The 26,994-nt window shown below is 46.1% G+C and overlaps 1 protein-coding gene across 1 annotated transcript in view; it reads left to right on the top strand.

Annotated features, from left to right (window-relative positions):
• Positions 1 to 26,994, top strand: part of IPMK (inositol polyphosphate multikinase) — a 121,425-nt gene that overhangs the window by 40,470 nt on the left and 53,961 nt on the right. Inside the window, exon 3 of the mRNA XM_085605757.1 lies at positions 10,349 to 10,445. Within this exon, the coding sequence (XP_085461883.1) occupies positions 10,349 to 10,445 (97 nt within the window). The remainder of the gene's footprint in view (positions 1 to 10,348; positions 10,446 to 26,994) is intronic.

Here is a 26,994-nt window from a genome sequence, read left to right as displayed (position 1 = left end):
TTTTTGCGGCACACTGGTGGTACACGCCCCCCTCGGCCAAGCCCACAGATGTCATGCGCACGTCAACACCATCACGTGATCAGCTCTACTTACTTCCTGGTTCGCGTAGCTCACATCAACATTCGGGCCGTGTTGGACTGAGATAGGCTGACAGCGGGAGTGTGCGAGCATGGAAGTAAGTGCAATTGCAGATCTTTGGGCGACAGGTTCCCCCTCGAGAGGGTGTGAATCACTTTACTAAGGAATATTAACTTAATTCCTTTGCTTATTACCCATTCTACAGATACTATAGCTCACTACCCCCTCACGGACCCATGAAGTATGCCGCACTTTGCATACGAGTAAGCGGACCTTTTTAACTATATTTTAATCATTTTCCATGCTACTGTCTTCTATATATCTCACTTGTATATATAGTTTTATTCACCCACCCCGACTATGAATGCACTTGAACAACGGCACCTGACAAAGACCTCACGGGCATTTGTGAGCATGCATAGCACTTTCACGAGTCAGCTATTACGATTAGACACAATGGCCACCAGCCGTTACCTAGGCACAAATTCTGCCGAATGATGTCGGTTTTCCGATTGTGGGATCTTGTTGAAGGTTCCTCACTTACGCTCAAGTCCATTGCATTACCTTTCATGCTTGGAACAGTTCTGTAGGGCGCCAAATTAACCGCCTTCAGAGCAGGAGTGGGCCGATTGCTAAACACACGCACTCCCTCTCCACAGCACGGGATTATCAAATTGAGTGTTCACACTAAATACAACAAGTAATAAGCAGATCACATGTAGATGTTTATGTGTGTCTTGTTTGTGTTTCTCAATTTTTTTCCTTACAGGATTTAATAGCCCTGGAATAACAAGGAGGCTCCTCGGTAGAACCGTGAGTTTTACCGTTCCCATTCCACAGGTTAGGGTGCGCCTTAGCGTGCGCATACCGCCGTGGAATTTCCTTGGTCCTGAAGAATGCTTAGCATAATTGGCAACTAAAGCAGAAACATGTCGACCATCCCCTCTTCACTAATTTAAAAACGGACGTTCTTTGGTTATCTTAACCGACCTAGTTCTAGTCCGTCACAATTGTTTTTAATGGTGAATGGTTTGCCTTGATTAAAATTGTGGTCGGTTAAAACCATTTACCTTTTTAAATTCACTTCACTGATCCCTCAGAAACCAGCTCCGCTGTAACTCCGGCGTCGCAGCACACCGAGGTGGCACTCTGCCTCCTTGGGGGGAACCCGATGATGAAGCAGGTCACCAACTAGGTTGGTGAGTGAGGGTTCTTTTAACACATCCGTTTGGTTTTTCCCACGCTGTTGCCCCTTCCCCTTTTTTTAGTCACTCTTCCGTTGTTTATTAATGTGAGACAGATGGACCCATTGATCCTGAGTGAAGTCTGGGAAGTCAATTTTTCCAGCATTTTTAACCCCTCACATAGGATGATAGCGGAGGAGCGACAGGAATTACCCCATGACTTAACAGCAGCCTCACAGCTTCGTCCGTCCATTACAGTTCAAGAGGTAGAGGTGGCTCTTGCACAGGGTATCTTTTTAAAAGCCCCTGGCCCAGTTGAGGTGCCCCTTTTTAAAAAGAAACCCTAACTTGTGGGCACCACTACTATAGAATATTTTTAAAGCAGCCATTATTGGTCCACTGCATGGGTCATGGAGAGAGGCGATTGTAGTTTCTGTTTTTAAAAAGGGTGATAGAAGTGATCCGGTGTGTGACAGACCCATATTATTGATCAATGCAACAGCAAAGGTATTGGGCAGGGTCCTTCTTGCACGTTTAGAAGAGTGGGCGTCTATTAAAAGGGTATTGTCAAACACACAATATGGTGTTGGAAGGGGTCTGGGCACGACAGAACAGTGTTTCAATTTGTCCCTAATGGTCAGTAAGCACGTGAAGTCCATGAAGAGCTCTATGCATTTAACCTTCATGGACTTATCTAGTGCTTTTGAAACCGTCAATTGGGACAATTTGTGAGTCATGATTGATGGAAGACAAGGGTGTCGAAAAAGCACTAGTAACCCTTCTCCGTAGGCTCTATACAAATAATTCAGTTACTGTAAGGCACGATAATAAAGGGGAAAAAACCCACCCAATAATCTCCACGGAAGTGGTTCGCCAAGGACGTATTTTAGCCCTGTTTTTTTTTTAAATTTATACAAATGGACTGGAGACCTTTTTATTAAAAAGGTAGCTTGATTACCCAAAATTGGTAATAAATTTGTCCCTCTGCTTTCATATACATATGATACCCTGTTATTGGCAAGGACAGCTATGAGTTTGCAGAAATCTCTTCATGCATTTACTGTTTTTATGACATCTCTTGATTTAAAAGTTTACTAATTCATATATTATGATATGTGGCCCAAAGACAACAAAAAAAACCTTTCATTTTCCAAAGAGATAGGAAAAAGTTAGTAATTTTTGGGACCTGTGCAACTTATTTATTAATCAGATGAAATGGGAACCACTCTTGACCATTTGAGCACAGCAGACAAGCAGGGCTGTGGATGCGTTCTTTCGGTTCGCTTGAAAGCTGGGGCAAACACCAGTAAAAGAAGTAACTCTTTATAGAGCTAAATGCCTACCTAGCGTTACATATGGGGCCGGGGCTTGGGGGTATAATGGAAGCCAGCAGCTCCAACTAGTAGAGAATATATTTATGAAAAGATTACTGATGGTACCAAAAAGTGCCCCTACATCACTCTGTCCTGTGGAACTGGGCCAAGAGTTTATGGCGGTCCAGATTGGCTGTGCCCCATTGTATTTATGAGCTAAGATCTGGCTCTCGGAGGACTTGGAGTTCTCAAGAGATGTTATTAGGACTTCCTTAATACGCATAATGCTGTAAAGAACCCCTTGCTCCACTTTTATTTTTCTAAATAAATCTTTTTATTGAGAAGTAATTTGAGAGGCACCGGTGATCAGTAAACAATTTCGTAAAAGCATTTTGGGCTGCTCGCAGGGGGCCGAACATCAATAAATGTTGATGCGTATCTCTTAAGGTGACCAAGTGCGTAGTGTGTCTGGTTATGGACTCGTCTTCTGATTGCCGCTGTGTCCCAGTTCCTCCCTATCTACCATCCCCTCTCAGTATGTTGGTTCCTCTGTACTGCATCAACGGTCCCCAGATCTTTTCGAATTTGCGAGGGCAGCCCTGGTACTGATACGCTGTGCACACCAGTCAGGATCATCTTCCCAGTCCCGGACTGTGGGAGGCCTGTGTGCTCCCCAGAGTCTTGCCAGGTTGCGCTTCGCTACCCCAGCGGCCATGTTTAACCAGGTGTGTGAGTGTTTGGGCCACCTCTCCTCCCCCTGTTATGCCCAGTAGCAGCCAATTGTCCTCAAACGGGATCAGTAGGCCTGTCACCTCCCCCATCACCTCTATTTCCCCTGTCCAGAAAGTTTTGGATTAGTGGGAAGAGTGTGTGATAGAACGTGCCTATATTGCTGCAGACTTTGGTGCAATTAGCAGATTCGCCGCGGCCCATCTGGTGTATTCTGGTCTTGGAGATGTACGACCTATGTAGTATCCGAAGCTGCACCAAGTGAAATCATGCTCTTATGGCTATCTGTCTGGGGCTCTGCAATGCCTTTCTCCACTGGTTGTCCTCCATGGGGCCCACGTTCTCTGTCCAGGCCTCGCTAAGTGGGACTAGGTCATCTTGTGTGTTATTTATTATCTTTTTATATATCGGGGAGACTGCCTTGGTGAGCATAGTGTCTAGGATCAGTCAGTCCTCCATGGGGGACAAGTCTGGGATTTGTTCTTCCTCTGGCAGGTGACATATCAGGGCGTGTTTCAGCTGCCAGTAGCGGAAGATCTCTCCCTGCGCTAGTTCGTACTCTGCCTGTAGTTCACTGAATGATGCAATTTTGTCCCCTCTACATAAATCTCCCAGTTTGTCTGTCTCTATTGTGTGCCATCTCGTGTGTGCATGCAGCTTGTTTACCTCACTCAGGCTGTCACTGTCCCATAGTGGGGTTTTTGCTATAAGTTTGTTGTTCCACCTCAGTCTTCGGTTGGTTGCTGTCCACACTTGGCGTACCACCTAGGAGTGGGATAGAAGCAATCCTTTCTTTGCCCTCCCATAGAGGAGGGCAGGGTATTCCCCGGTCCCCATGGCCCGACGATCATCCCTGTATGCCGGTGCATCTATCTCTCCAAGTACCCAATCGCTCACCGCTACCAGCTTGGTCGCCCAGTAATAAGCCTAACTGTCTGGGACCGCTAGTCCACTGTCAAAGACACCATGTTGTAGTTTCAGTAAGGAGATTCGTGCCGTGCCACCGTCCCATAATTGTGACCTCAATATGGCATTACGTTTTTGTAAGTGTGTGTCGGGATTTTGTATGATGTGTTTTGTGGTATGTAAAGCATGTGTGGGAGGGTCATCATTTTGAAGAGCACCGCCCTTCCCATCAGCAAAGGGGGTAGTGTGCCAATGTGTTGTGTCTGCTTGGAAGTGTTCTATATGGGAGAGTAGATTTTGGTCCAGAAAGTCTTTCTCGCCCCTGGTTACGTGGGTCCCTAAGTATCTGAACCCGTCTGACACCACTGGGGCTGGGTAGCAGGGTGGCAGGATAATCTCTCATGTCGAGAGAGGGTAGATCAACGATTTATCCCAGTTAATTTGGTAGCTAACGCAGCTCCCAAAGAGATCAAAGATGAGAAGGATTCTCGGGATGGAGAAATGTGGCTTCGTCAATTATAGCAGGTTGTCATCTGCATATAGGGATATCTTTTCCTCCCAGTTCTTTTCAACCATGATTTCACGGATTAGAGGGTCTTCTCGGACCCAGGCCGCCAGAGACTATAAGACTAGGGCAAAAATCATGGGCGATAAGATGCATCTGTGTTGCGTTCCTCTACCCAGTTTAAAGATGTGGGAGGTAGAGCTGTTCACCCGCACTCTGGCCAATAGTGCATTATATAGCAGCTAGGAAAGTATCTAACGTCATAATTTTTCAGGAGTTCTGTGCAGTCTTCGCTGGACCTACGTGATTTGGAGGCGTATGTATTCTCGGAATAGGTGGCGAATGTTTCAGCAATATACCTACTGCCTGTAAATATTCCACCTTCCGGGTCGTGGATCTCAGTCACCCAATCGCTACCAACATCTCTCTTTTCTAGCCTGGCAATACGTTTTGTATCCTTGTCTCCCACTTCATAGAGCCTTCTTTGTATCACCAGGGTGTGTGCCCTGGCTGCGTTTTCTGCAACGTCCCTTAGTTCCTGTTGCTGGAGGTGTAATTGGTGTATCAGGTCACGCCCTTGATCTCCTCCCTGTAGTATCTCTGCCTCTAGGGATTTTATCTTTCATTCTAATGTTTGATAGCGCTGACTATCTTCCTTCCTCTTTACTACGGTATCACCGCTTTATACGCCTCCCAGAGTGTACAGTGTGAATCCACTGACCCCTTGTTTTGGAAGTATCACTCAGTGCCTTCTATTAGCTGGTCTGCGAAATTTCTGTCTGTTAGATGCCACACTGCCAAACTGGGCGGCAGGAGCTTGTCTATTGCCTGCCCTAGGAACAATATAACCATTGGGGAGTGGTCAGATATGCCATGCACCAAGTGCTGGGTGTTGCGGAAGCGCCCTACTTCGTCCCTGGCGGTGAATAGTAATCTAATCTAGACAGACTGCCCTGGCGTTCTGTTATGTGCGTGTATTAGCGTTCCTTCGTGTTCTGGGTTCTCCATATATCACCCCACCCCACTGCTTCAGCAAAATTCTTCAGGGGGGTACCCCCCCCCCCCAATTCTTTTTTTCCCAGCCATGTCTTCCGACAGGGATATGACATCGTTCATGTCTCCCCCTAGGATCAAGGATCCCAATGGTAGGTCAAGGACTGCCGTGCCAAGGGAGGAAAGGATGTCTCCCTGCATCCCAGTTGGGGCATATACAGATCCCAAATTTAAAGAGTGTCCCTCCCACTTCCCCGTTTGAAGTGCGTATCTACCCAACGGTTCTCTCCAGTTTCTATCCGGGGTGTATGCGGCTGTTGATCAAAGGAGGATTCCCGTGCCCCGTGAACCCGAGGTGTAGCCTGCGTGTTCCACTAGGGTGTACCCCCACCTGCAGGTGGGTTTCCTGCAGGAGGACTAGATCGGGGTTGTGCCGTTTTATGTATAGTAGTACCAATGTGCGCTTAATCTTTGACCCTTGGCCATTTACATTCCAGAATATTATTTCGAGAGTATTTTGCTTATGTTCCTCCATCGTTCAGTGTGTCTTGAGTTGTGTCTTTCGTGGTTTGGGTTTCACAGGCTGACGTTAGCTCGCCCTCACTTCTTGCATGTGTTGTCTCCTAAGCCTCTGTGCCTCGTATAACTGCTTCTGGAACTATGAAATAAATGTCCCCCCTCAACTTCCCCACCCTACACTGTGGGACTAAAACTACCCCCTCCCCAATTTGCAGAGCGCCTGTCGCCCTTAACTGTCGTTGAACCATGCGAGGGAGTTGGCCGGCCAAACTCGCCATCTCCCTGAACCCTCACAGCCCGCCGGTCCCCTATTCTACCCATATCTCGTGGGAGTAATTTGCACCCAGCTAGGAATGGCCGAAGACTGGAAGAGAGTCAATTCTCGGTGTCTCTTGTTCCGCTTCCGTGGTATCTCAATTCCCCCCTCCCCCCCCCCCCCCCCCCCCTGTCTACAATACCAGCTGTCCCAAGGTGTGTCGCTTGTTTCCGGGCATGTATGTGCTTCTTCTAGGCTGTAGTTGCATCGCCCTCAACTTCCTACAGTTAAGGATTGGCTTGGATCTGCTCAAAGTTTTGTTGGTCGTGTTCTCCCCCCTGAGGGTCTCCATCTCGTTTGCTCCGGGGGTAGTTTTTCTTCGGTCCCCTTAGATTCCTATGTACGCCACCCGTCCAGCCAATCCCAGAAAGAACCAGGATTTCTCCTCAGTGAGAAATTTCAGCTTGCGGGATATAGCATCATATATTTCAGTTCTTTTTCCCTGAGAGCTGTTTTGACCTCCTCAAAGCTCCTTCTTTGTTTCTGGACCTGCAAGGTAAATTCAGGGAAAAAGCGGACCGTGGAGTTTTGATATTTTAAGTCCCCCCCCCCTGCGTGAAAGTGGCCTGTAGGATTGCATCTTGGTATCGGTGATTAAAGATCCAAGCTATTCTGGTGCGTTGCGGTGCCCCGGGCCTCTGCTGTCGGATTGGCCCCCTATGCGCCCTTTCGACGAGAAGAACTTTGATAGAGGTTTGGGGCGGAGATGGGTTGTTTTTAGGTCTTCCACTAACAGGTCAATGCTCTGAGCTTACATGCCCTCAGACATCCCCACGATACGTATATTGTTGAATCTTGACCTCCCTTCCTTGTCCTAGACTCGTGCCTCTTGTTGTTTAAATAATTTGCGCATTTGCTCCTCCAGGGACCTGGAGGAGGTCGGAAGATCCTGGATGTTTTTCTCTGCCATTTTCACCTTTTCCAACATTTTCTGAAAGTCTGCCCTGTGGAACCCCACTTCGATGGTTACTGAATCCATCTTGGGTTCAAGAGAGGATTTAAGGTCTTTTATCGCCGTCGTGATCGCCCCAAGGGATGGCAGTCGGTCCGCTGATTGGCTTGTCTCCTCTTGATGACGTCTGGGGACTGCGTATTTATCCATTTTGTTGGTTTTTGGTGGTAACTGTACCTTAGGTTTCACCATTTCATCCAGTCAACGGGTTCTGGATGGGTTGGGTCCAGGTCTCTCTTAAGTTGTTTTCCCCACCCCTGGTTTCTCCTCCCGCTGCTGACCGGGTGCGTTTGTGAGCCTCACTGACATGGCTTTGGGTCACACTATCGTTATCCGGGTGGCTGGGGGTGGGAGGGTGATCCTTTATACCTGTTTTCCAGTTGGGGATGTGTTAATTGACACTCCGAACAGGGCGCCGGTCCCCTTAATTATTGTTCTGGGGGTTAGATTTCCCAGGCCTTGCTGGGCTGTACTGTCAAGAGCGCACTTCATTGTGTCCTCCTCCTTCGGCTTCACGTCCCAGCCACACCTCCCAGTCGATTGTGCCCTCTTCTGCCAGAACCCGGGGCTGGCTGTGGTTAGTTTGGGTTGGAGGGGAGGGGAGGGAGTACAAGAGACTACTACTGTCCTCGTGGTGTATTGTGATTCTACTTTGGGTCTCCCAACCCCCGTCGTTTCCTCCCATCATTTTATTGATGGGGGAGGGGGGGTCCTTGATTGCCCCTGCCTTAATGCATGTGGTGGAGTGATTAGTTGTGCTGTTTGTTCTGGGCCTCTCTTGGACCACACTAGGACAGTCCCACTTCCTCTCTGGTGGGCGGTTTAGAGATTTGTGTCTTGTCCACTATTGACGGTGGGGCCGTACTCCAGTAACTTCGCTGGCCATCTCCGCCCTGGCTCCACTTCTTGAGGGACAAGTTCCTATAGATGGGTCAAGGATACTTTTTTGAATACCCTGAAAGAATTCCTCCAAATGCTAAGGCCATTATCAAACGGACGTTCCTTAAGAGGGGCAAATGCACAATTGTCATCACCTAGGTTACTCAGGAGTTTTTCGCTTGCCTTTCGCCCCTCCACAATTTTGTCGAACTTTTTCCGCAAATTCCCAGATCAGATTTTACCTGCCGGGTTTTGGCAATGCACGATGCACTTTCTATTTATTTGCACTTTATAGCAGTCGGTGATAACTAGATTTCTGCTTCCATTATTGAGGAATGTTCGTCCATGTTCATATAGCGTTGGTTTTGACTATTTGTACTCATTGGCCTCTACTGGCATCTGTATCGCGGTAGCAAACTTTATAAGGTGCTCTATTGTGATCAGAAAGCGATACGAGTGAAATTTTCATAAGATAGCCAGGGAATTATATTGTTAATTTTGCTGTCTCTTATAAGGGGGTATGTTGTTTCAAATCTTTCTTTGCTGAAGTTTTATGAATTGTAAAAATCTTTTTATACTGTGAAATGTTTATGGTTCTTTGAACTGAAATAAAGTTATTCTTGACTTGAAGTATAAACAATCATCTAGAGGTTCCACAGTGTTTGGTAATATTTGCCACAAGTTGCTTCTGGAGTAAAACTGACACTGATTTTGAGGTAAGTGTTGAGCACAGTAATGGAACTATTCTATAACATTTATTTCACATGCCATCTTGAATTGAAGCAACATGCTAATTTCTTCATATCTGTATCCATTTTATGTGATTTCCTCTTCCCTCATTGTTGTACCAAAGGCCATGGAAAGTTGTTCCATGTGATGTCACCAGTTCCCTGTTGGTGTTTTTTAAACCAGAAATATTGTACCTTTTCTTTGCAGAGCCTGTATCCATTGATGGTAGATCAGGACCACAGTGCTAGGCTTGCCCATTTCTATTATGTAGATAATCCTCCTGTTTCACATACATTACCTCCACAACAATTGTAGTTTTTTTCAAAATCCGTCAACCATTAATAAAATACACCTTACTTACTGTGCATAACTTTAAATCTTTTCACTATTAATACCAAGGGCATGATTTAGATGTCGGCAGACTGGTTGCCAGAAACGGGTCCTAGGAAGCTTGTTTCCGGTCCAGGGAAGACATGGCTTGGCAGTTTGGGCTGGACTGTTCCCATGAGGCACAGGGTCAGACTGATTTGCATATGGCCATGTCTGAACTGGGGTGGCAGAGTGGGCTAAAGAACGGTGATGGATTAAACCCAGATCAGTTGACTGGGGGTGAGTGCTTGCAATGTTCAACACTCAGTCCATCATTTCCTTTGTTTTTTGCTTTGTTCGCCATAAGTTGGCAGGGTATGCTCAGACGTGAGTCCCTTGCTCACTTTGCCACTGAATTCAAGCAAGCCTGGCTGAAGACGGCTGAAATGCCAGAAACCGGTCCTAGGAAGCTTGTTTCCGGTCCAGGCAAGACATGGCTTGGCAGTTTGGGCTGGACTGTTCCCATGAGGCACAGGGTCAGACTGATTTGCATATGGCAATGTCTGAACTGGGGTGGCAGAGAGGGCTAAAGAACGGTGATGGATCAAACCCAGATCTGTTGAGTGGGGGTGAGTGCTTGCAATGTTCAACACTCCGTCCATCATTTCCTTTGGTTTTGGCAGACTGGTTACTCCATCACAGCGGTGACGGATATCCATTCCCCGGAATATAAATCCCATGGGATATATTGGGATTTGTATTTCGGTGAACGGGATATCAGTCACTTTGGTGACGGAATAGCCCGTCCCCCGAGATCTAAATCCAACCCACAGTAATACATTAACTTTATTAATGCATGTTTTTATCTTTTAATGGTGAGGACGGTGGTCGAGTTTAAAGAACAAATGTTTTAACAATTTTGTTTTTTTTAACCAGGTTTTTGCTGAGGATTGTGGCAACAGGACCCTTCTGGAGCTGCAGAAGTATCTTCCGAAATATTATGGCGTCTGGTCACCTTCAACTTCTCCAAATGGTAATTCCCCAGAAATTGCCAATCACTGCCGTTTAATATTGGTCTGCTTTGCATTAAGACTTGTGGCAGGACTCCAAGATCACTTATTTCATAGTTTCATTTGCTTTCATACAAGTCAAATAACCTGATCCCCCTAGTCCCTCTGGGTCAGGTGTGCAATTTTTCATCTGCTTTCTATGTAGTCTAAAGTTAAAGACACAAAACGGAGGATCTTTGAGACTGTGGCATCTGGCAGTGCAGGTGTACAGCCTGCTTTCTAGTGCACAATTGGAGATGGAACCAGTTATTGTTTACAGTAGTGGGCTGTTGCTCAACTATCAATTAAGAAGCATGAACCCACCAGTTCTACAAGCATTGAGATGGCTTGACATTATGCCTTCAAAATGCTGTGAGCTCATAGTGATAGATAATTAAGTTTCTTCAAGTTATTCCTCTGCCTGTCTGCCATGCAGTCTACATACAAACGATAAGCACTGCTCTGTCACTGAGCTCTTCTGTATCACTGTGTGTACAGTTCACTCCACTCCCTTCACTCCATTTTGTCTATTGTGATAGTGGTGGATCATAAAGATGAAAGTGTATCACCCTGTATTTAGTCTACTGCTGCTTATCCCATTCCAGAGAGAAGACTGTAGCTGTTGTCTGAAGACTATTGCGTAAGCCTTTTTCAAGAAAGGTTATAATTCAAAAATAGCTTGCCAATTATGTTAATTCATGCAGGCCATGATTACAAACCGTGTGGAACAAAACCAATGTGGTCACCCCTGACTGTAAGAGCAATAAACGTTGCACTTATTTATGTTCTATTATCTTTATTGTTGTTCAATATTTGTTTTTTATTCCACTGTACAAACACCCAGTCTAAGTTGATATAGGTTGAAATTTCTCCTAAATGGGCAGTTTATTTGCATTTCAAAGCATTTCTCTTCGATGTGGCAGTTTAGAACACGTTACCCTCTGGTCTGTTACCCGATGCCATCTCAAACATGCATCAGCCTCTGCAGGATCAGGCCACATGGGTATGGCAAATCGGGATCCAGTAGAAGATAAAGTGAGTTTCTAATGCTATACAACATCATGCTTTAAGTTGTATTAGGGGAGTGTTTTTTTAAGCTGGTTAGTGCCACCATGAAGTGTACCTTTTTAGATCTGGGTTTAAGCCACTTAATCTGGTAGAGACAACATCTAGCCGCAGATTCCTTTACTTGGCCTTCTCCCCAGAAGGGATCCGGAAACCTTTTTACAGCAGTACTTCTGCGCATCGGTAGAGGTAGCTGAGCTAACGACATCGTCCACCGGATGTGACATCAACAGAATCCATATAAGCCGCCCCCCCCCACCCCCCGCTGACATCAGTTTCTTCCTATCCGTACACCACTCAGATCCGGAGAGCGGTACCTCCTGGCCATTTTGGCCTACCTTGTCGTTTTGGCTGGGCGCGCACCCTGACTGAACGGTGTGGCTCATGTCTTCAACTTCAGTCATTAGGCTGTTGCAGAAGCGCTGCACGACACCGTTAGCGCGGTGGTTGTGGTCCTCTTTTTCTGAGGACCGCTCGAGGGCCACTTCCCGAAGTCCTTTGTCCTTGCCATTTAGTAAGTCGCCACAGGCAACCAACGCCGCGGCCTTCCTCGACCTTACTGCATACAGGCGGTGTCCCTGACTGGCCTCCTACTATTCCGAAATCGATGGAGCGAGAGTCTGTCCTGCACCTTCCTGTGTTTCCTGGCACTGAGGCGACTCTCTGGCACTGGCACGGTCTCTCCCTCCATGCCATTTTTGGTTTCTAGCCTCCTTCTGGTGCACTTCCCGGCCCCAAGGAGGTTGGTGAGACCTTGACTGACTCCAAACCGGCAGGACCTCCCGCTGTGTCAGTGGGGCCCTTCGCATCTATGATCGAAACCTATTGGCTCTGGTGCTCAGCCCTTTGAGATTCCCACGTAGGATGCCTGCACTGTATCATTTGGCGCCGCCTTCGGCGTCAACAGCGCTGATAACGCCTACTTTGTCTCCCCTCCCCGACGCTGAGGTAGTCTCTTCGACGTCTGGAACGGCGTCGGTGGAACGGTTCTTTCCGGGCTACCTTCTTCCGCTGCCAAAGGAACCACCTGCTTTTTTCCCCTCTGAACACAGGTGTTTTGGTGGTGTCCGTGATACCATAACTGACGTCCCTCAGCCTTCTCTGGAGTTTCAGTGGGTGTCTGATCTTGGAGAAGCTAGTGGCCTTGGTTCTTCTCCGTCCTCTGACCTGCTTTCTCCTCCTAGCCTTGCTTAGGAGGCTAGCTTGGCTTTTGCAGAGAGTTGCTGTGGTTCTGGGCCTGCAGCTCCCAACTGTGGAGGTGGACATTGATCCTCTACTTGGGGTTCTTAATCAGGGCCAGATGAGAACTGAACCTCTGCTGCCCTTCAGTGAAGCCATCTTTGATATTCTGTTGGGTGCTTGGGCCTCCATGGACCTGCCTATAGCGCATAGGCACCATCCTACCCCTGGAGACCCACTCTACCTTTTTTCATTAGCCTAATCCGTGCAGCTTTGTAGTTCAGGCCATCCCTAACATCAGCATCGTGCCTGACGTTCCCCAAGACTGAGAGTCTAAAAGTCTAGAGTCTCTTGGTTGCCATCTCTTTTCTGCCACCAGCTTCGCTTTATAGTCCCTTAATACAGCTTGTGTTTTGGGATGTTCTTCTCATGTGTTGTGGGATTTAGTCTCGTACCTTCTCTCCTCCATCCTTGATGACTCTCGGGACGCTCTTACTCACCTGTTTTAGGATTGTCGTCAGGGGGCTAAATTGCTGATTCATTGTGGCACAGACACCACAGATTCCGTTGGTCGAGCCATGGCCCTTTTGGTAGCTCTTTGCTGGCGTGCCTCGCTACGCACCTCTGCTGTTTGTGAGGCTGTTCAGTCCTCCTTGGTAGACATGCCTTTCGATGGCCAATATCTGTTAGGCTCTCAAGCTGACTTCGCCGTACACTGTTTTCGGGTTAGTTGGAGTGGAGTGAAATCTTAATACCCGATTGTTATACCGTCCTCCCCCCCCCCCCCCCATCATCCCCCCTCCCCCCCTTTACTCAGTGTGGCTGGGGATGGCCTCGTCCCTTTCTTACTGTGTGAGTAGGGCGTGCCAGTTGGCTTCTTCTTTTCACTCGTCTCATATGAGTGGCATCTGGTGTGGTGCGCGTGCCCCAGCAGGTATCTTCTTTTCTTGCATTCTTACCCTGTCGATGACTGGTTGTGGTCCCTGGTTGTTTGAGCCTAGTCTTATTTTCTGGCCCTGTTTGGTTTCTATGCCGGTGACTGCACAGTGGTTTCTTGCTTTGTACCAAAGTTCTGATTGGGATGTTTTCATGGTATTGTGCAGATGCACTGTTGCCTTGTTTCCTGTTCTTCAGTGTACTTTGTCTGTATGCCTTACAGGTATTTCTCCATATGTTTCTAACACAATAGTAACCCTTATAGTAGCTCCACATGCCACGCTTGGGGCACTGGTGCCTATCATAAGATGGTGCACCGGGGTTCTTCTTGTTGCCCCTCCCCTGTTTGTTGAGTGTTTCTCCACTCTAGCCAGGGGTTTCTTTCCTTCTACTCTGTCTATCTGGTGCTCTTCTTTCGTAGCAAATGCAAGGAAAGGGGCATGGTACTTGGCCTAAGGTGCATTGCCTGGTCCTGACCTAGGTGGTGTCCCTTCTTTCCCTCTTTCGGCGGTAGTAATTCTTGTGGTTGTTCTCGCTATACATGGTCAAGACTGGCTCCTGCCCTCTATCCTTTTTAGGTCGAGCCTACGCAGTGCGCTGTCTGAAAACATGCTGTATCGCCTCTTTGAGCTTCAAACCGCCCATCGATTTCCATTTGTTCTTTGTTGTGCCCTTCAGAAATACTGGCTTTTGATTTGTGCATTGGTTGTAATTGTTCTGCATTTGGGTTCTTGGTTCCCTCCCATAGGATTTTACTCATTGCTCCTTTTGGTTCTCCATTCTTGAATCCCTCCCATGGGATTTCACTCATTGTTCCTTTTGGTTGTCTGTTGCATGTCTTTTCATTCTCAACAGAAATTCAACATACCACTGTATTTTGAGTGGCTACTTGCGTGCCTTTATCTTGTCTTTGAATTGCTACAGAGACATCCTATCCTCATTTCCTCCTCTCCTTTGAATTGGGTCCCTTACACCAGATCCTCATTTCCTCCTCTGTCGTATCAGGAAAAAAACAGCTGTTTCTGTCGCTCCCCTTGTGCTTTGCCCTTGGGGTCCTTGAGCGTGTTATAGAGGTTCACAAAATAAAAAAAAAAGAATGCAGCCTGACTGGCATGTGTTTAGTCCGTTCTTGCATCTGGGATTACGTTTTGTGTCTCTTCAGCTGACACAAAGCAGACACCGGCATGATGCACATATACCAGCAGACACCACCTTTACTAGGTTGCCTGGGTACCAATCTCGGCAGACACTGCCTACATCCGGTGGCTCTTGGCACAGAGGAGCCAGTAGATGCCACTTACATCCGGCAGCCGACAGACACTGCACACACCCGGGAGCCCAGCAGAGAGACTGGCAGCCACACCCCAGGAGCCACCACACACACCCCGTGACCCCTTTTCCAAGACTTTATTTTCAGATTACCTGCAAAGCACATTGTAAATGCAGATTTCATTCTGGGGTGTGTACTGTGTATGAGTGAGTAACCATGCATTACTACAAAGTGGCAGTCTGTGGCCTGATATGTGACTGATACTTCCCCATCTCAGTCAGCCTTTCACGGCTAAGTTTGACATATAACTGAAACTTGCATGGCTCTGTCGGCCTCTCACAGCCAAGTCTAGCATGGGACTTTTTCTTCCTTATTTATTGGTCATTCACAGGACAGGCATGCAACTGACCCATTCAGAGCCCAGCCAGCCTTTCATAGCCAAGCCTGATGTGTTAGTGACTCTTCCAGGCTCTGGCTGTCTTCAACAATAAAGCGAAGCATGACTTGGCCAACTCTTCCTTATCTATTGACCTTTGACTGATGAGTTTGGCATCTGACTGACACTTCCCCAGCTCAGCCTGCCTTTCATAGTCAAGCCAGGCTTGTGACTAACTGTTCTTATGTATTGTCTGTTGGTTGGTTCATCAGGCATGTGACTAACGTTCCCCCAGCTTAGCCAACCTTTCATAGCCAAGTCACTTACTCTTCCAAACTCTTCCTACCACTCGCAGTCAAGCCAAGCTCACATGTGACTGACTCTTCCTAATCTATTATCATTTGCTGGTGACACCGGTCTTTTTCCAAGCTCTTTCGGCTTTCCATAAGTGACTATAACATCACATAGCCTTGAATAGCCAAACCTAATGAGACTGTCTCTATCCCAGCTCTGTGGCCTTTAATAAGTGAGCATGGCATTTGAGTGACTTCACCAGCTCTACAAGTCCTGCACGGCGAACCTAACCCTTGACTGAATGTTTACCAGCTTTATTGGTCTCTCTCACCCAAGCCGGACTTGTGACATTTGATGGACTCATAGCAATGTCCGATAAAGCACAGCAATATGTCAACTGTCTCTTCCCCAGCTCTAGCAGACTTTCAACAGCTCAACCTGACTGCCATATTAGTCTCTCAGATGGCCAGCGTCATGTGACTGACTGTGGTGTATAACAATATCATTTACGTCATATTGTATTTATCCCAGGATAATGTGCTGCATGGCTAATCACTTATAAGGTCCAAAAGGCGAGACCTATGCTCTCTTAGGCTCCTTGCAGACATACCTTGTCCGTCTCTTGCCATGGGTGGCCTACTCTGCCGGCCCATTCTCTTCTTTGCCTCTGCATGGCCTGTTTTTATCTGTCCCTACCCTGTGTGAGGCTGCTGTTGCTTTCACTTTTGAATTGGTGAAGTTTTAATGACACCTCCGATTCCAACCTCAACATTTCGTTACTAGCCTGCCTGTTCTTCACGCATGCTTTCTACCCCTTTTTGGAAATAGCTTTTTTTCACCTTCTTCAGGTTCCTTGACCACCCTTTCTGGGTTGTTTCGTGCGGAGGTCAGTGTTCCCTTGGGATTCCTTCCAGGGAGTTTCCTTCACTTGCTGCATGCACAGATACAGCCCCCCCCCCTTGTACTACTGTGCATACCAAATGTGATCTTGTGTGACGCCAGGATCCTCACTTGCAGTGTTACCTGGCTTGTTGACCAAATGCAGGTTGTTCCATTTAAACAAGAACTTCCTTTGCTCTGGCCTCCACGCTCGTTAGGCTGTAGGCACTGCCTCTCCACCTTTCTCTTCTGTGCTTTAACCTGGTTCTTTGGTTGGACCTTCACTTGCGGCGTTGGGCTTCCCATGCTATGTTCTCTGTCTTTGGTCCACTGCTTCAGCCGGGTCCCTTCTCTGTCTGTTATTCTTCTTTTAAGATGGGGACTAGTTACAGGATTAGGTCTCCCCTGTGTTGGCCTCATTCACCCCAACCCCTTTTTCCAGTCCTCCATTGTTGTCCTTATTTCTTTATTATAGCGGAATTGTTTCTCACCTGCTGTTTTCATTACAATTGCATCTCGCCTGCCTGATCATAACTGTTCAGTTGGTAGTGTTGTTTTTTCTATCTGCTCATATTGTTATCTGCGTAATCCTCCCCATGTTATACGGGGCCATGTGGCTGGTTGCTAGCTCGCCATTGCCCCATCTTCGGCCCTTGACCGATTTTGTGGCTGTTTCTATGTACCCTTCCTAGGCACGTTTTCTTATACAGTGCAATTTCTGTATATGTTTCTGTCTTTATATATGTATATCTATTAACACCTTCGTTTATTAGGTATCTCTATAGAAAGCCATGCTCTCCTGTCTCTTTTTTCGGGCAGAGTGTGTTTTTGCTGTTACTCTTGCACTTTTTCTTATGTCCTGAAGGGACCTCTGCATGCATGTTCATGTTGCTTTACATTTGCTACCCCCCCCCCCCCCTTAGGATACTGCGTTGCATGATGCCAGAGTGCTTCCCTCTCTCTCAAGTTGTATTCCCCGACCCCGCGTTTTCTATGGCTACGATCGTTTTATTGCTTGCAATGCCTTTCTTACACTATTGATTGATGCTCTCTGCCTTGCTCACTTCTTTGGCTCGGAGCTTACTCAGTTGATTTAGCTATTGTCCTTGACCTCCGCCCCGTTCTGTTGGGCTAGTTGACATTAAGGAGTGCATTGTAGTATTATGTTTATGTGGAGTCCTGTAACTTGTTTTATTCTTCTGCCATTGTGTCTTTTCCCATGTTTTTGCACGGTTGCGGATTCAATTACATGTGAGGTTCCCACATGTTTCTGGTGGGATGTCTGTTTCTCGTCTTCCTTCCTGGCAGCTTGTCTTTTTTTTATGCATGCAGACCAGATAGCCTAGTCTGGTATCTTTCTCAGAATCAGTTTTCATACTCTCCTCAGGGAGCGTATTGCTTTGGTATCTCTAAGGTAAGGAGTCTGTGGCTAGATGTCTCAATCAAATGAATAATTTACTTACCTTCGGTAATGCCTTATCTGGTAGAGACCAGATCTAGCCGCAGATTCCTTACAGACCCATCCATCCTCCCCGCTCTGAAAACTGATTCTCATTTTCTTCTATTTCCTTCTATACACTCTTGTGTCTTTCTAATAACAATAAAATAATAATTTATATTAGCATTTCTCAAAAAGATTCTTTTTGAGCACGCTGTTTCCATAGCAGTTTCTGTACTTGGCTCCTCGTTTTAGCGCAAAGGTCGCTGAAGAAAATGACGTCGGGGGAAGGATTATATGGACTCTGTTGTTGTCATATCCGGTGGACGACATCGATACTGAGCCGCTTGGCGCCCTCTACCGACGTACATCGGTACTTCTGTAGGAAAGTTTCAAGATCCAGTCTGGCGCCTGAAGACAATTTTAAAGTAAGGAATCTGCAGCTAGATCTTGTCTCTACCAGATAAGGCTTTACCGAAGGTAAGTAGCCTATTCGTCTGTTGCCCAAGCTCATTTAATCAATAACAAATGTATTCACTGAAAGGGCTTTGAATCATCTATTGGTGTATTTGGGTCGTTTCCCCCCACACCATTTACTGCTTAAAGAAAGCGTCCTAAATGCTTTGGATCTGGCTATAGGAGTATATCAATCTCAATGGTAGCGATTGGCTATTAGTTGTGCTAGTCTGCTTGCAGAAAGATTGTTTTTCTTTGCAGTGAATAGACGTGGAAGAGAAACATATATTCACTGTAATGCAGGCACATTTGCGTTCCTAAGTGTTTCCACTTTTCTGGTATGATGCCTGAAAGTGATTTGGCACCTAAATGTGAATCAAACAGTCCTCCTTAGTTTGCACCAAGGGTGGTTTTGCATCTAAATGTAATTTGTTTCTATAGTTGTCCAACAAGTATACTTATGTTGCACAAAAGGTTCTCCTGCACCTCAATGTGCTATCAATTGTGAGGGCATACTGATGCACACCTTTTACACCTAATGTGGTATCTTACTACTAACTTTTCTCGCTGTACTGAATGGCTGCTGTGCCATACTGAATCTGATCTCAAGATGAATAGCCTACATGTTTTTCAACATTGTCAAACTTTGCTTCAGGGGACCTATGGGCAGGCAGTGTCTCTACACCACAACCGTTCTATCTCTGATCTGCTGGGTCCCGTTGTATTTTAGATCAGCACACTTTAGGTCACTGCAGCTTGATCCAGCACCTCCTTCATCGTGGACGACATTAAATTTGTTCCTCTTTCAGAAGTCATCATCTTGGGGAATTGAACCTATGAAAAGATTCACAGGAGTGCCGTCACTGCAGCCTTGGTGATTGTTCTGATCAGAGGTGCTGCCTCTGGATACTTGGTTGAATGATCCACCACAATCAAGTGGTACCTGTTGTCTGATGCTGAGGAGGGGTTGTTGAGACTGGAATGTTCCCTCCATGGTATATTGGCATTTCCCAACCCTGTGTGCCCGACTGCAAGTATATTTTGTGTCCTGACTTTTATTTTACCCTGCTGTCAAACTAATCTACGCATGTGGGCAGAGACCTAGACATTTCTCTAACTGTGTTAGGTCCTGGACCTACCCTGTTACTTGGAGGGGTGCACCAAGCATAGCCTCATCAATGGCACAGGACTGCTGTCCCTCTCCTAGCTACAATGCATTAAGTGAGGGTTGCAGCATACCGTATTTTTGAGATCAGTAGTGTCGCCAGATATTTTAATAGCTGCCACCGTGAGTGAGCCCTATCAGTCCCGCTTGTAAATTTTGGTGTTGTGTATGTCCTGAGCCTTGTGTTTTCATCCTGTTTATATGTTACAGGACTGTTAAAAACAAGTTAAGTACGTCCTCGTTTTCATATTTGTGATTCCAATTTGTTGATGTCATATATATATAGAGACACCTTAGATCTTATATTATTTGCAGTGATTTTCTGTTTTATTCTCAAATCAAGATTTTCATCAAGCTTCCAAAATTACCTTATCGATTAGTGACTTTAGGCATCCAGCACGTTTCGCCCCCTAGTGGATTGTGAGCCTGGGGCTTTCTCAAGGCTTCGGTAACCTTTGAAACATCATTGTTGTTATGTGATGCATATAATAATATTCAGCCATAAGTTTCCACAGGAAGATCGAAAGAGCAATGTTTATACAGTGAAGCAACATGTTGGGACAGGTCCTGGGTTGAATCCCGTGTTCCCGGTCTGCATGAGTCTAAGTAATGAGGCCAATGTGATCCGTTTTTAAAATGCCCTCGGCTTGGCATAGCTCAAGATGGAGGGATGAGTACTGCGGTCCCATCCATGGAATGGCATTGCCTGCAATCCTGCCACTGGAGGGAGGAAAACCGCACACTGAAATTAGAAGGGTGGAGACCGGGATACCTTTAGAAATCCCATGAGGCTTTTTGTTAGCAAGGAGGTGCTGATCAGTTTTCCTGAACACTGCTAGTTTGGTGAATGGTACAGGTGAGGGATGAGACTGTTATCTCTGTTGTGTGAGATGAAGAAGTTTTAGATCAGGCCAGCCCTTTAGTTTGTCCCTAATTACTCCTTCATTTGGGCAGTTCACAACCAAGTACAGAAACATCACACCTTATTATTCGATCATCCTCCAGTTTGGAGGCAGCCCTAGTTCTACCTTTTTGAGAATACTCCCTTTGCAAAAAGGCTGTGCCTGTAGAGCATCCAGAGGTGTGCACTTGAAAGCACAACCAACCCAAACTTGTTCTGCAGTTTCAGAGTATGTATCTATATCCCGCTGTCAAGATGTAAATTAAAGTGGGACCCAAGTTACCACACTTTATTTCAATTCTAAGTCCTCTACGAACCGTGAAGGGGAGTTCTCTGCCGAGTCCTCAAAGGAGTGGTGTGCAACAGAGAGGCTGGTCACTGCCTAACATCCAGACTCCACGGGTTGAGGTAACGTTACCTAAAGTATGCACTTTTTTCTGGAAAAGATGTGGATCTGCCTGAAGCATCTAGAAGCCTGCTAACCTACCTGCTGAGAGAAGGAAAGGGGCAACCTTTCCCTGCTGGTGGAGAGAGGTCCAGTATATGCTTGAGGACTAAGATACATAGAGAGAGCTAACTGCTAGAGAGTGACTTGTGGTTAACCCATGTGACATAAGGTCTTTCTGGTCTCACACTGGTTCCTTGCAAAGATGCTACAAGCTGTGGCCATTATAGGCCTGGACAAGGGCTGCAATGGCTGTGATCCTTGTAGGGCCGAGCAGGGCAGCAGTTACTGTAATCCTCATAGGCTCGATTGGGGCTACAACTGCTGTGATCATCGTAGGTGCAATCTGGGCTTCACCTACCTCTGGCCCAGTCTTGAGCTATATCTGGGATTGCCTGGAAAGAGTTGCACCACCAGATTTTAAATAGTCTACCATGGCTGGTTCTCCATCCGTCACTGTGGCATCAGATGATTGGACTTTGGTAGGTGTGTAGCCAGATATGGCTCATGCTTGATTTGCCCAGGGGCCTTGTGACCTACCTGATCATCAGGCCTTCACATGAGACGTGGGGAGGGGCCACCCACACTATTTAAAACGAGCAAGGAATAAGCCTTTGCCTGCCTGATTCCCTGCAAGAAGTGTCAAAAGAACTAGATATGAGTGGCATTTGACATTGAGAGACATCTGAAAGTTTGTGCCTGATTTATACTTTGCCTGATTTATACTTTGCCTGATTTATACTTTGCCTGATTTATACTTTGCCTGAATTTCAAATTGGAGTTTGTGGGGTAAAGAGGGGAGGACAAGAAGCGGGGGAGGGGGCTTGGAGCATAGAAGGGCCACCAGGGAGGGGCTATAGAAAGGAAGCAGCTGTGTAGCACTATGAAGGAGAATCACAACGAGGAACGCTGTCATGCATAACAAATTGAATTGTATAGCATGTAGTACTGATGTGACTCCTGCACTAGGCTTGATATAGATGTTATTGCACCTGTTGCTTGATTGTTGAGTGCTGAGTTTGGGCACCACGCATTACCTTCCTCAGAAGCCTCTTACTGCTCGTTCCACTACCTTGAGAGTCAAGTGAGGGAAGGGTGTACTTGGTTCAGTTTCAAGAGCCATATTAGGGCTGGCCCCTGACACCAGTGGCAAATTAACTCCATCACAATGCCCCCTGTCTGTCCTGTGTCCCCTTGAACGGGTTCTGACACTGGTCAAATGGGCCACCCCCATAAATGCACTCATAGTGCAGGCAGTTACACCTCTTGTCTTACCAGAGAGTTGGTAAGTGAAACAGGTTCCACAGACCTCTATGTCCTGCTGCACACTGGCCAGTAAAGTAAATAGACCAGCCTGTCCTGGGTCTTTGCAGTGCCCAAGTGTTATGCTAAAGGACCTCCATTCTAGTAGTTGTACTCGATAATTGCCAATATATGCAAACAAAAAGTATCTTTATAGAAAAGACAACAGTCTCATTCCCAATTAAGTCCACATAGGGCCAAAGTTTGTAGAAAAAGGATCTACCGTTCTTCTTCCCTTAGTAGCGAGTTTTGTAAATCGCATTCCTGGGCGATCATGTCACATCCTTGGAATGTAAACTCTGCAGCTGAATCAATTTGCTCCACGGAGTGTTGTGGCAGGTGGTAGTAGCAGGAAATCAATGCCTATTTGCCCAGGTGCTTTGGAATTTAGAGTGGAAAGATAACTTGCTTATGTTGAAAGGCAAGTTGTCTCAAAACAGCCTAAGCTGTGAGTTTGGGCCTTGCACCTGCAGTCCTTTAGGTCTCGCCTAGCGACGCAGCGCATGTGTTGCTCGCTTGGCGAGATCTATTGTCGTCGATTTTTCTTTCGAAGGGGGACAGGAGATGTTCACGAGTATGGTGTGCGGGCACGGCGCGCTTACATCAGCTTCTTCCGTTTAGTTTAATGTGTTTTTCACACTGCTGGCATGCACAACGTCTGGAGTCTGGAGGCCTCCTCCTTCTGCCCAGCCCCCATCCACTCTCTTGTTTGCCCAGAGCGGAAGAAGCGGTCTGTGGCGCTGACTGACCCGACCCCCGCAGGATCTCGGCTCCTCTCCCCCTCAGCAGGTCGGAGGCGCTGGGGGGGGGGGGGGGGATGTGTGCTGTGGGTTCGGATGAGGTAGGGTCACGTTCGTCACATGTTATTGTTTTTTCCGGGAACTGGAGGCAAGATAAATATGCGAACATGCTTAGCAAAATGCGGTTATATATTAATCATGCCAAGGTCACGTTACTCCAGTCGTGAGTTTAAAAGCCTAGTGCATTCTGGCACTTGTTTAAATCAGCCCATATAGAGTAAAGGGACAGGGACTGCTTGAGAAAAGTTTTTCATTTGGGTGTACTTCAAGGGGAGCAAGCCCTGTCATATGACCTGCTCCCTTCCAAGGCTGCCGACAATTCCCAAAAGGAAAGCTATCCCGTGGGGAGTGGGACGCCCCTTGTGCCCCATGCTTTTTGTGATTCATAATGAATCACAAAGCCTATTTACAAATCACAAACAATTTTCAGACTCGTAAAAGGTCTTTGATGCACTGTTAAAAAGGTTTGCAGTTGCAACACCTTGTGTTTGTTTAGAAATCACAGGCTTTGTGACAACAAAACATTTGTATGCAAAGACAAATTGATAAAAATGAGATTTCAGTGGCTTTTACCAAATCTTTTTACATGATGCAATTCTGATTCAGCAGATTTGCACTGCTATAGACATAGTTGTGTCATTACTTTAACCACCTTTGCTTCCTCAATCATTTACAAATGAAATGAAAACACACTTTCAGAAATAATTAAAATAAGTTGCACCTAACTTTAACACGAATCTTCATTCTAACATTAATGATATACTCAAATATATGGAGTATCCAATACTCAATATATTTATTTTTAATGTAATTGTGTTAGATTATTTTAATACACACAGTAGTTATTTTAGCACCTGTATACTGAAAATGTAATCCCCTACACAGTGGGATTCCCCCTCGCCCCATCTCTATCATACCCCACTCCGTGTCTTTCCACGTCCCAGTGCTCCTTTTCTCCCTCTTCCTTGACACAGCTCGCTTTTTTAACCTTCCCTTCCTCCTGCTCGGTGTTGCCTCTCCCCCCTGTCTCCTGTCGCTTCCTCCCCCGTCTCCACGCTCCCCTTTCCTCTGACCTCTCTTCACTTCAGCCGCTGGAGCAGAAATTCATTTGCAGCCGCCCTGGGAATGCCTGGCCTTCCGAAAAAAATTACAACCCTTTTTGAGGCACTGCTCACATACGATTCCTTCTCTCACTTTCTCTCCCTCTGCTTCTGCTTCTGTCTCTTTCTCTCCCTGTCTCTCTTTTCCCATCTCTCTCCCTCCCCCTTACTCTCCCTTTCTATCCGATCTCTGTCGCTTTTCAGGTCTCGTGACGTAAACAGCGCATGCGCTGCTCTCGTCTTACGAGGCTTCTTGGAATCGGTACGATTCCAGAAGCCTCGTCCTAGCTCTGCCTTCAGCTTTGATTCGTGCGCGTCGTTTGACGTCACGAATTATGCTAAAGACAGTGCAATGATTGCACTGAAGGCATGGCAATCATTGCTTGTTGCCACCCTGTCTCCTTTTAGCCACGCCCAGCAGGATTGGATCTCTTACCCGTGGCGTGAGTAGGTATATTATCAGCTTGCCGCACTTTTTTTATAAACTTGTTTACCTTTCCTTTCTGTTCCCCTTAGTTTAGTTTTTTTCTTCTTCAATTTTTATCTATCTTTGGGGTCGTTCTTCTCTATTCATGTTCTGTTCCTCTTCTCTCGTGCTAGTCTCTTCTGCTTTTCCGTCCTTTCTTTTCCCCCACAATGGTTTGACTACTTGTGTGGGAACCGCTATCTCTCCAGAGGAAGCGCTGTACGTAGTAAGAGGACGGTACTTATATTGTAATTGTTATTGAAGTTGATATTTATTGTATAATTGCCTTTTCGGTGTGCGCGGGCAAAGTTTAGGTGATGTAATTCTATATTGCCTGCAGCGGTCAAAATGCATGTACTGTTCGTTTCTATTTGCATATTCTTCCCATCCTACGGTTCCCACCTATTGCCATCCACACACTAAACAAACTTGTTTAACCAGTTTGTTTTTTTAAGGTGTCTCACATGAGAAAATCTTAACTTTTGTTTTACTACGGACTCTAAATTCAACGATTCTAATAAATTGAAGCAAAATGTAGAAGTGCTCATGAGTTAACTGGCAACACGTGTTGGTTGCCGTTCCCGTGTGTGGCCTGGTACATAATAGCTGGAAGGGGGACTTTAATGTTCCTTAAAGATTCCCCGCCCCATTCCTTGCATTCCTCCACGCAGGAATGTAGGGAATACACATGCAAATATGTTCATGTGGTTTCAGATTTGTTCCCCTTCCCCCTAATCATAGCAGAGGTGTTTAAGAGGAGGACAACCCGGGTGGGGGTGGAGGGGGTACGGGACAAGAGGGAAAAGAAAACGCCTGACCCTTACTTGCAACATCAGATCAATTAAAGACCCGTTACGTTCAGGGGAAGTGCTTCAGGGCCTTTGATCTTGTGACATCCTCTCACCCCAGAATGAACTGCCATATTTCAGGACACAAACTGAAAATAGACACTAGTTTAAAAACAATATTGAAATTAGTAAATGCAACATCAACCATATTTATTGATTTGCAAAGGAAATCACTGAAATGTGATATCTGCTACGTATACACTTAATATGCATCTTATTTTGTTTATTTTTACGGCTTCTCGATGGTGGCTTCGTTAATTCTTTTTTTTTGTTTGCAGTTTTTTATAGCGCGAATGCGACTCAATGGTATTTGAAGCTCTTTACACGACACAAGATCACATTGATTTTTTTTATGAGGATTCTTATGAGGTGATTCAGTGATTTGCCTAGAATCATCACTGGATGTTGAGCCGAGATCCAAAGTCAAGAGCTGTGGCCTTGACCCAACATCCTCTCTCTTCTGTCGTGCTGTTGTTGTAAAATGCCATACATTACAAATGTTTTTTAATTTGTGTATACGCGTGTGCTTTATTTGCACCAGAGGAGTTGCTTTGCTTTATTTTTTATTTTTATCCGAGCACTACTACTTAAGTATGTAGCATATAACATACGTTAGTGATCACACACACACACACACACACACACACACACACACACACACACACACACACACACACACACACACACACACACACACACACACACACACACACACACACACATACACATACACATACACATACACATACACATACACATACACATACACATACACACACATACACATACACACACACACACACACACACATATTTAAAGTGGTAATTTCTTGTTACGAACAACACAGAAAGGAATAATCGTGTCGAAAATAAAGGTAGCCACAGTAGAGGGCAAACTGGTGTAACATATACCATGTCATAAGTAAAAAAGCCTTTGATTTATCTAAGCCTGTTTTTTTTCTTCCAAGAAAACAGCAACTGTACATCCAATGCAATTATAACTGTCTTATTCGATAAAGAAGGCGACTCTATCATACAATATGTACTTCAGTAGATCCGACTTTAAAACTGAACAGTAATTGGGGTGGAAACAATTCAGTAGCATTTTGTAAAAAAAAACCAAACATCTGATGCATGTTCAAAAGAAAGGAAAATAACCTATTTGGTATAAGACAGAGAACAACAACTAATTTGATAAAAGTCCAATTGGTCGCACGCTGCTCTACCTACCAGCGTGTTGCCCCAAAGAATTGTGGTCCCTGAAGTCGGCGTCGGCGGGTACGCCTATGCCCGAGTCATGAGTGCAAGTAAGTGTAGCGTTAGCCATCCCTGGACACGCGTTTCGAGGTAGTTGCCTCTCGTCAGCAGGGAGTAGGTGAGTGTGTATGGTTGCTGTGTAGGCTGCTAAAATAAGTGTTCTAGGTAGAGTACCTCTCGTAGCGCACAGGTGCGTAACCATGAGCTCGTCAGCTCCACCGGCTCAAGGAGCCTGAATATTAACAAAAGTCCAATTGGTCGCACACTGCTCTACCTACCAGCTATACTTACTTGCACTCAAGACTCGGGCATAGGCGTACCCGCCGACGCTGACTTCAGGGACCACAATTCTTTGGG

The sequence above is a fragment of the Triturus cristatus genome, chromosome 1_2, assembly GCF_964204655.1.
Source record: "Triturus cristatus chromosome 1_2, aTriCri1.1, whole genome shotgun sequence".
Taxonomy (NCBI): domain Eukaryota; kingdom Metazoa; phylum Chordata; class Amphibia; order Caudata; family Salamandridae; genus Triturus; species Triturus cristatus.
Note: the sequence above shows the minus strand (reverse complement) of the source record. Positions and strands in the feature narration are given on the sequence as shown.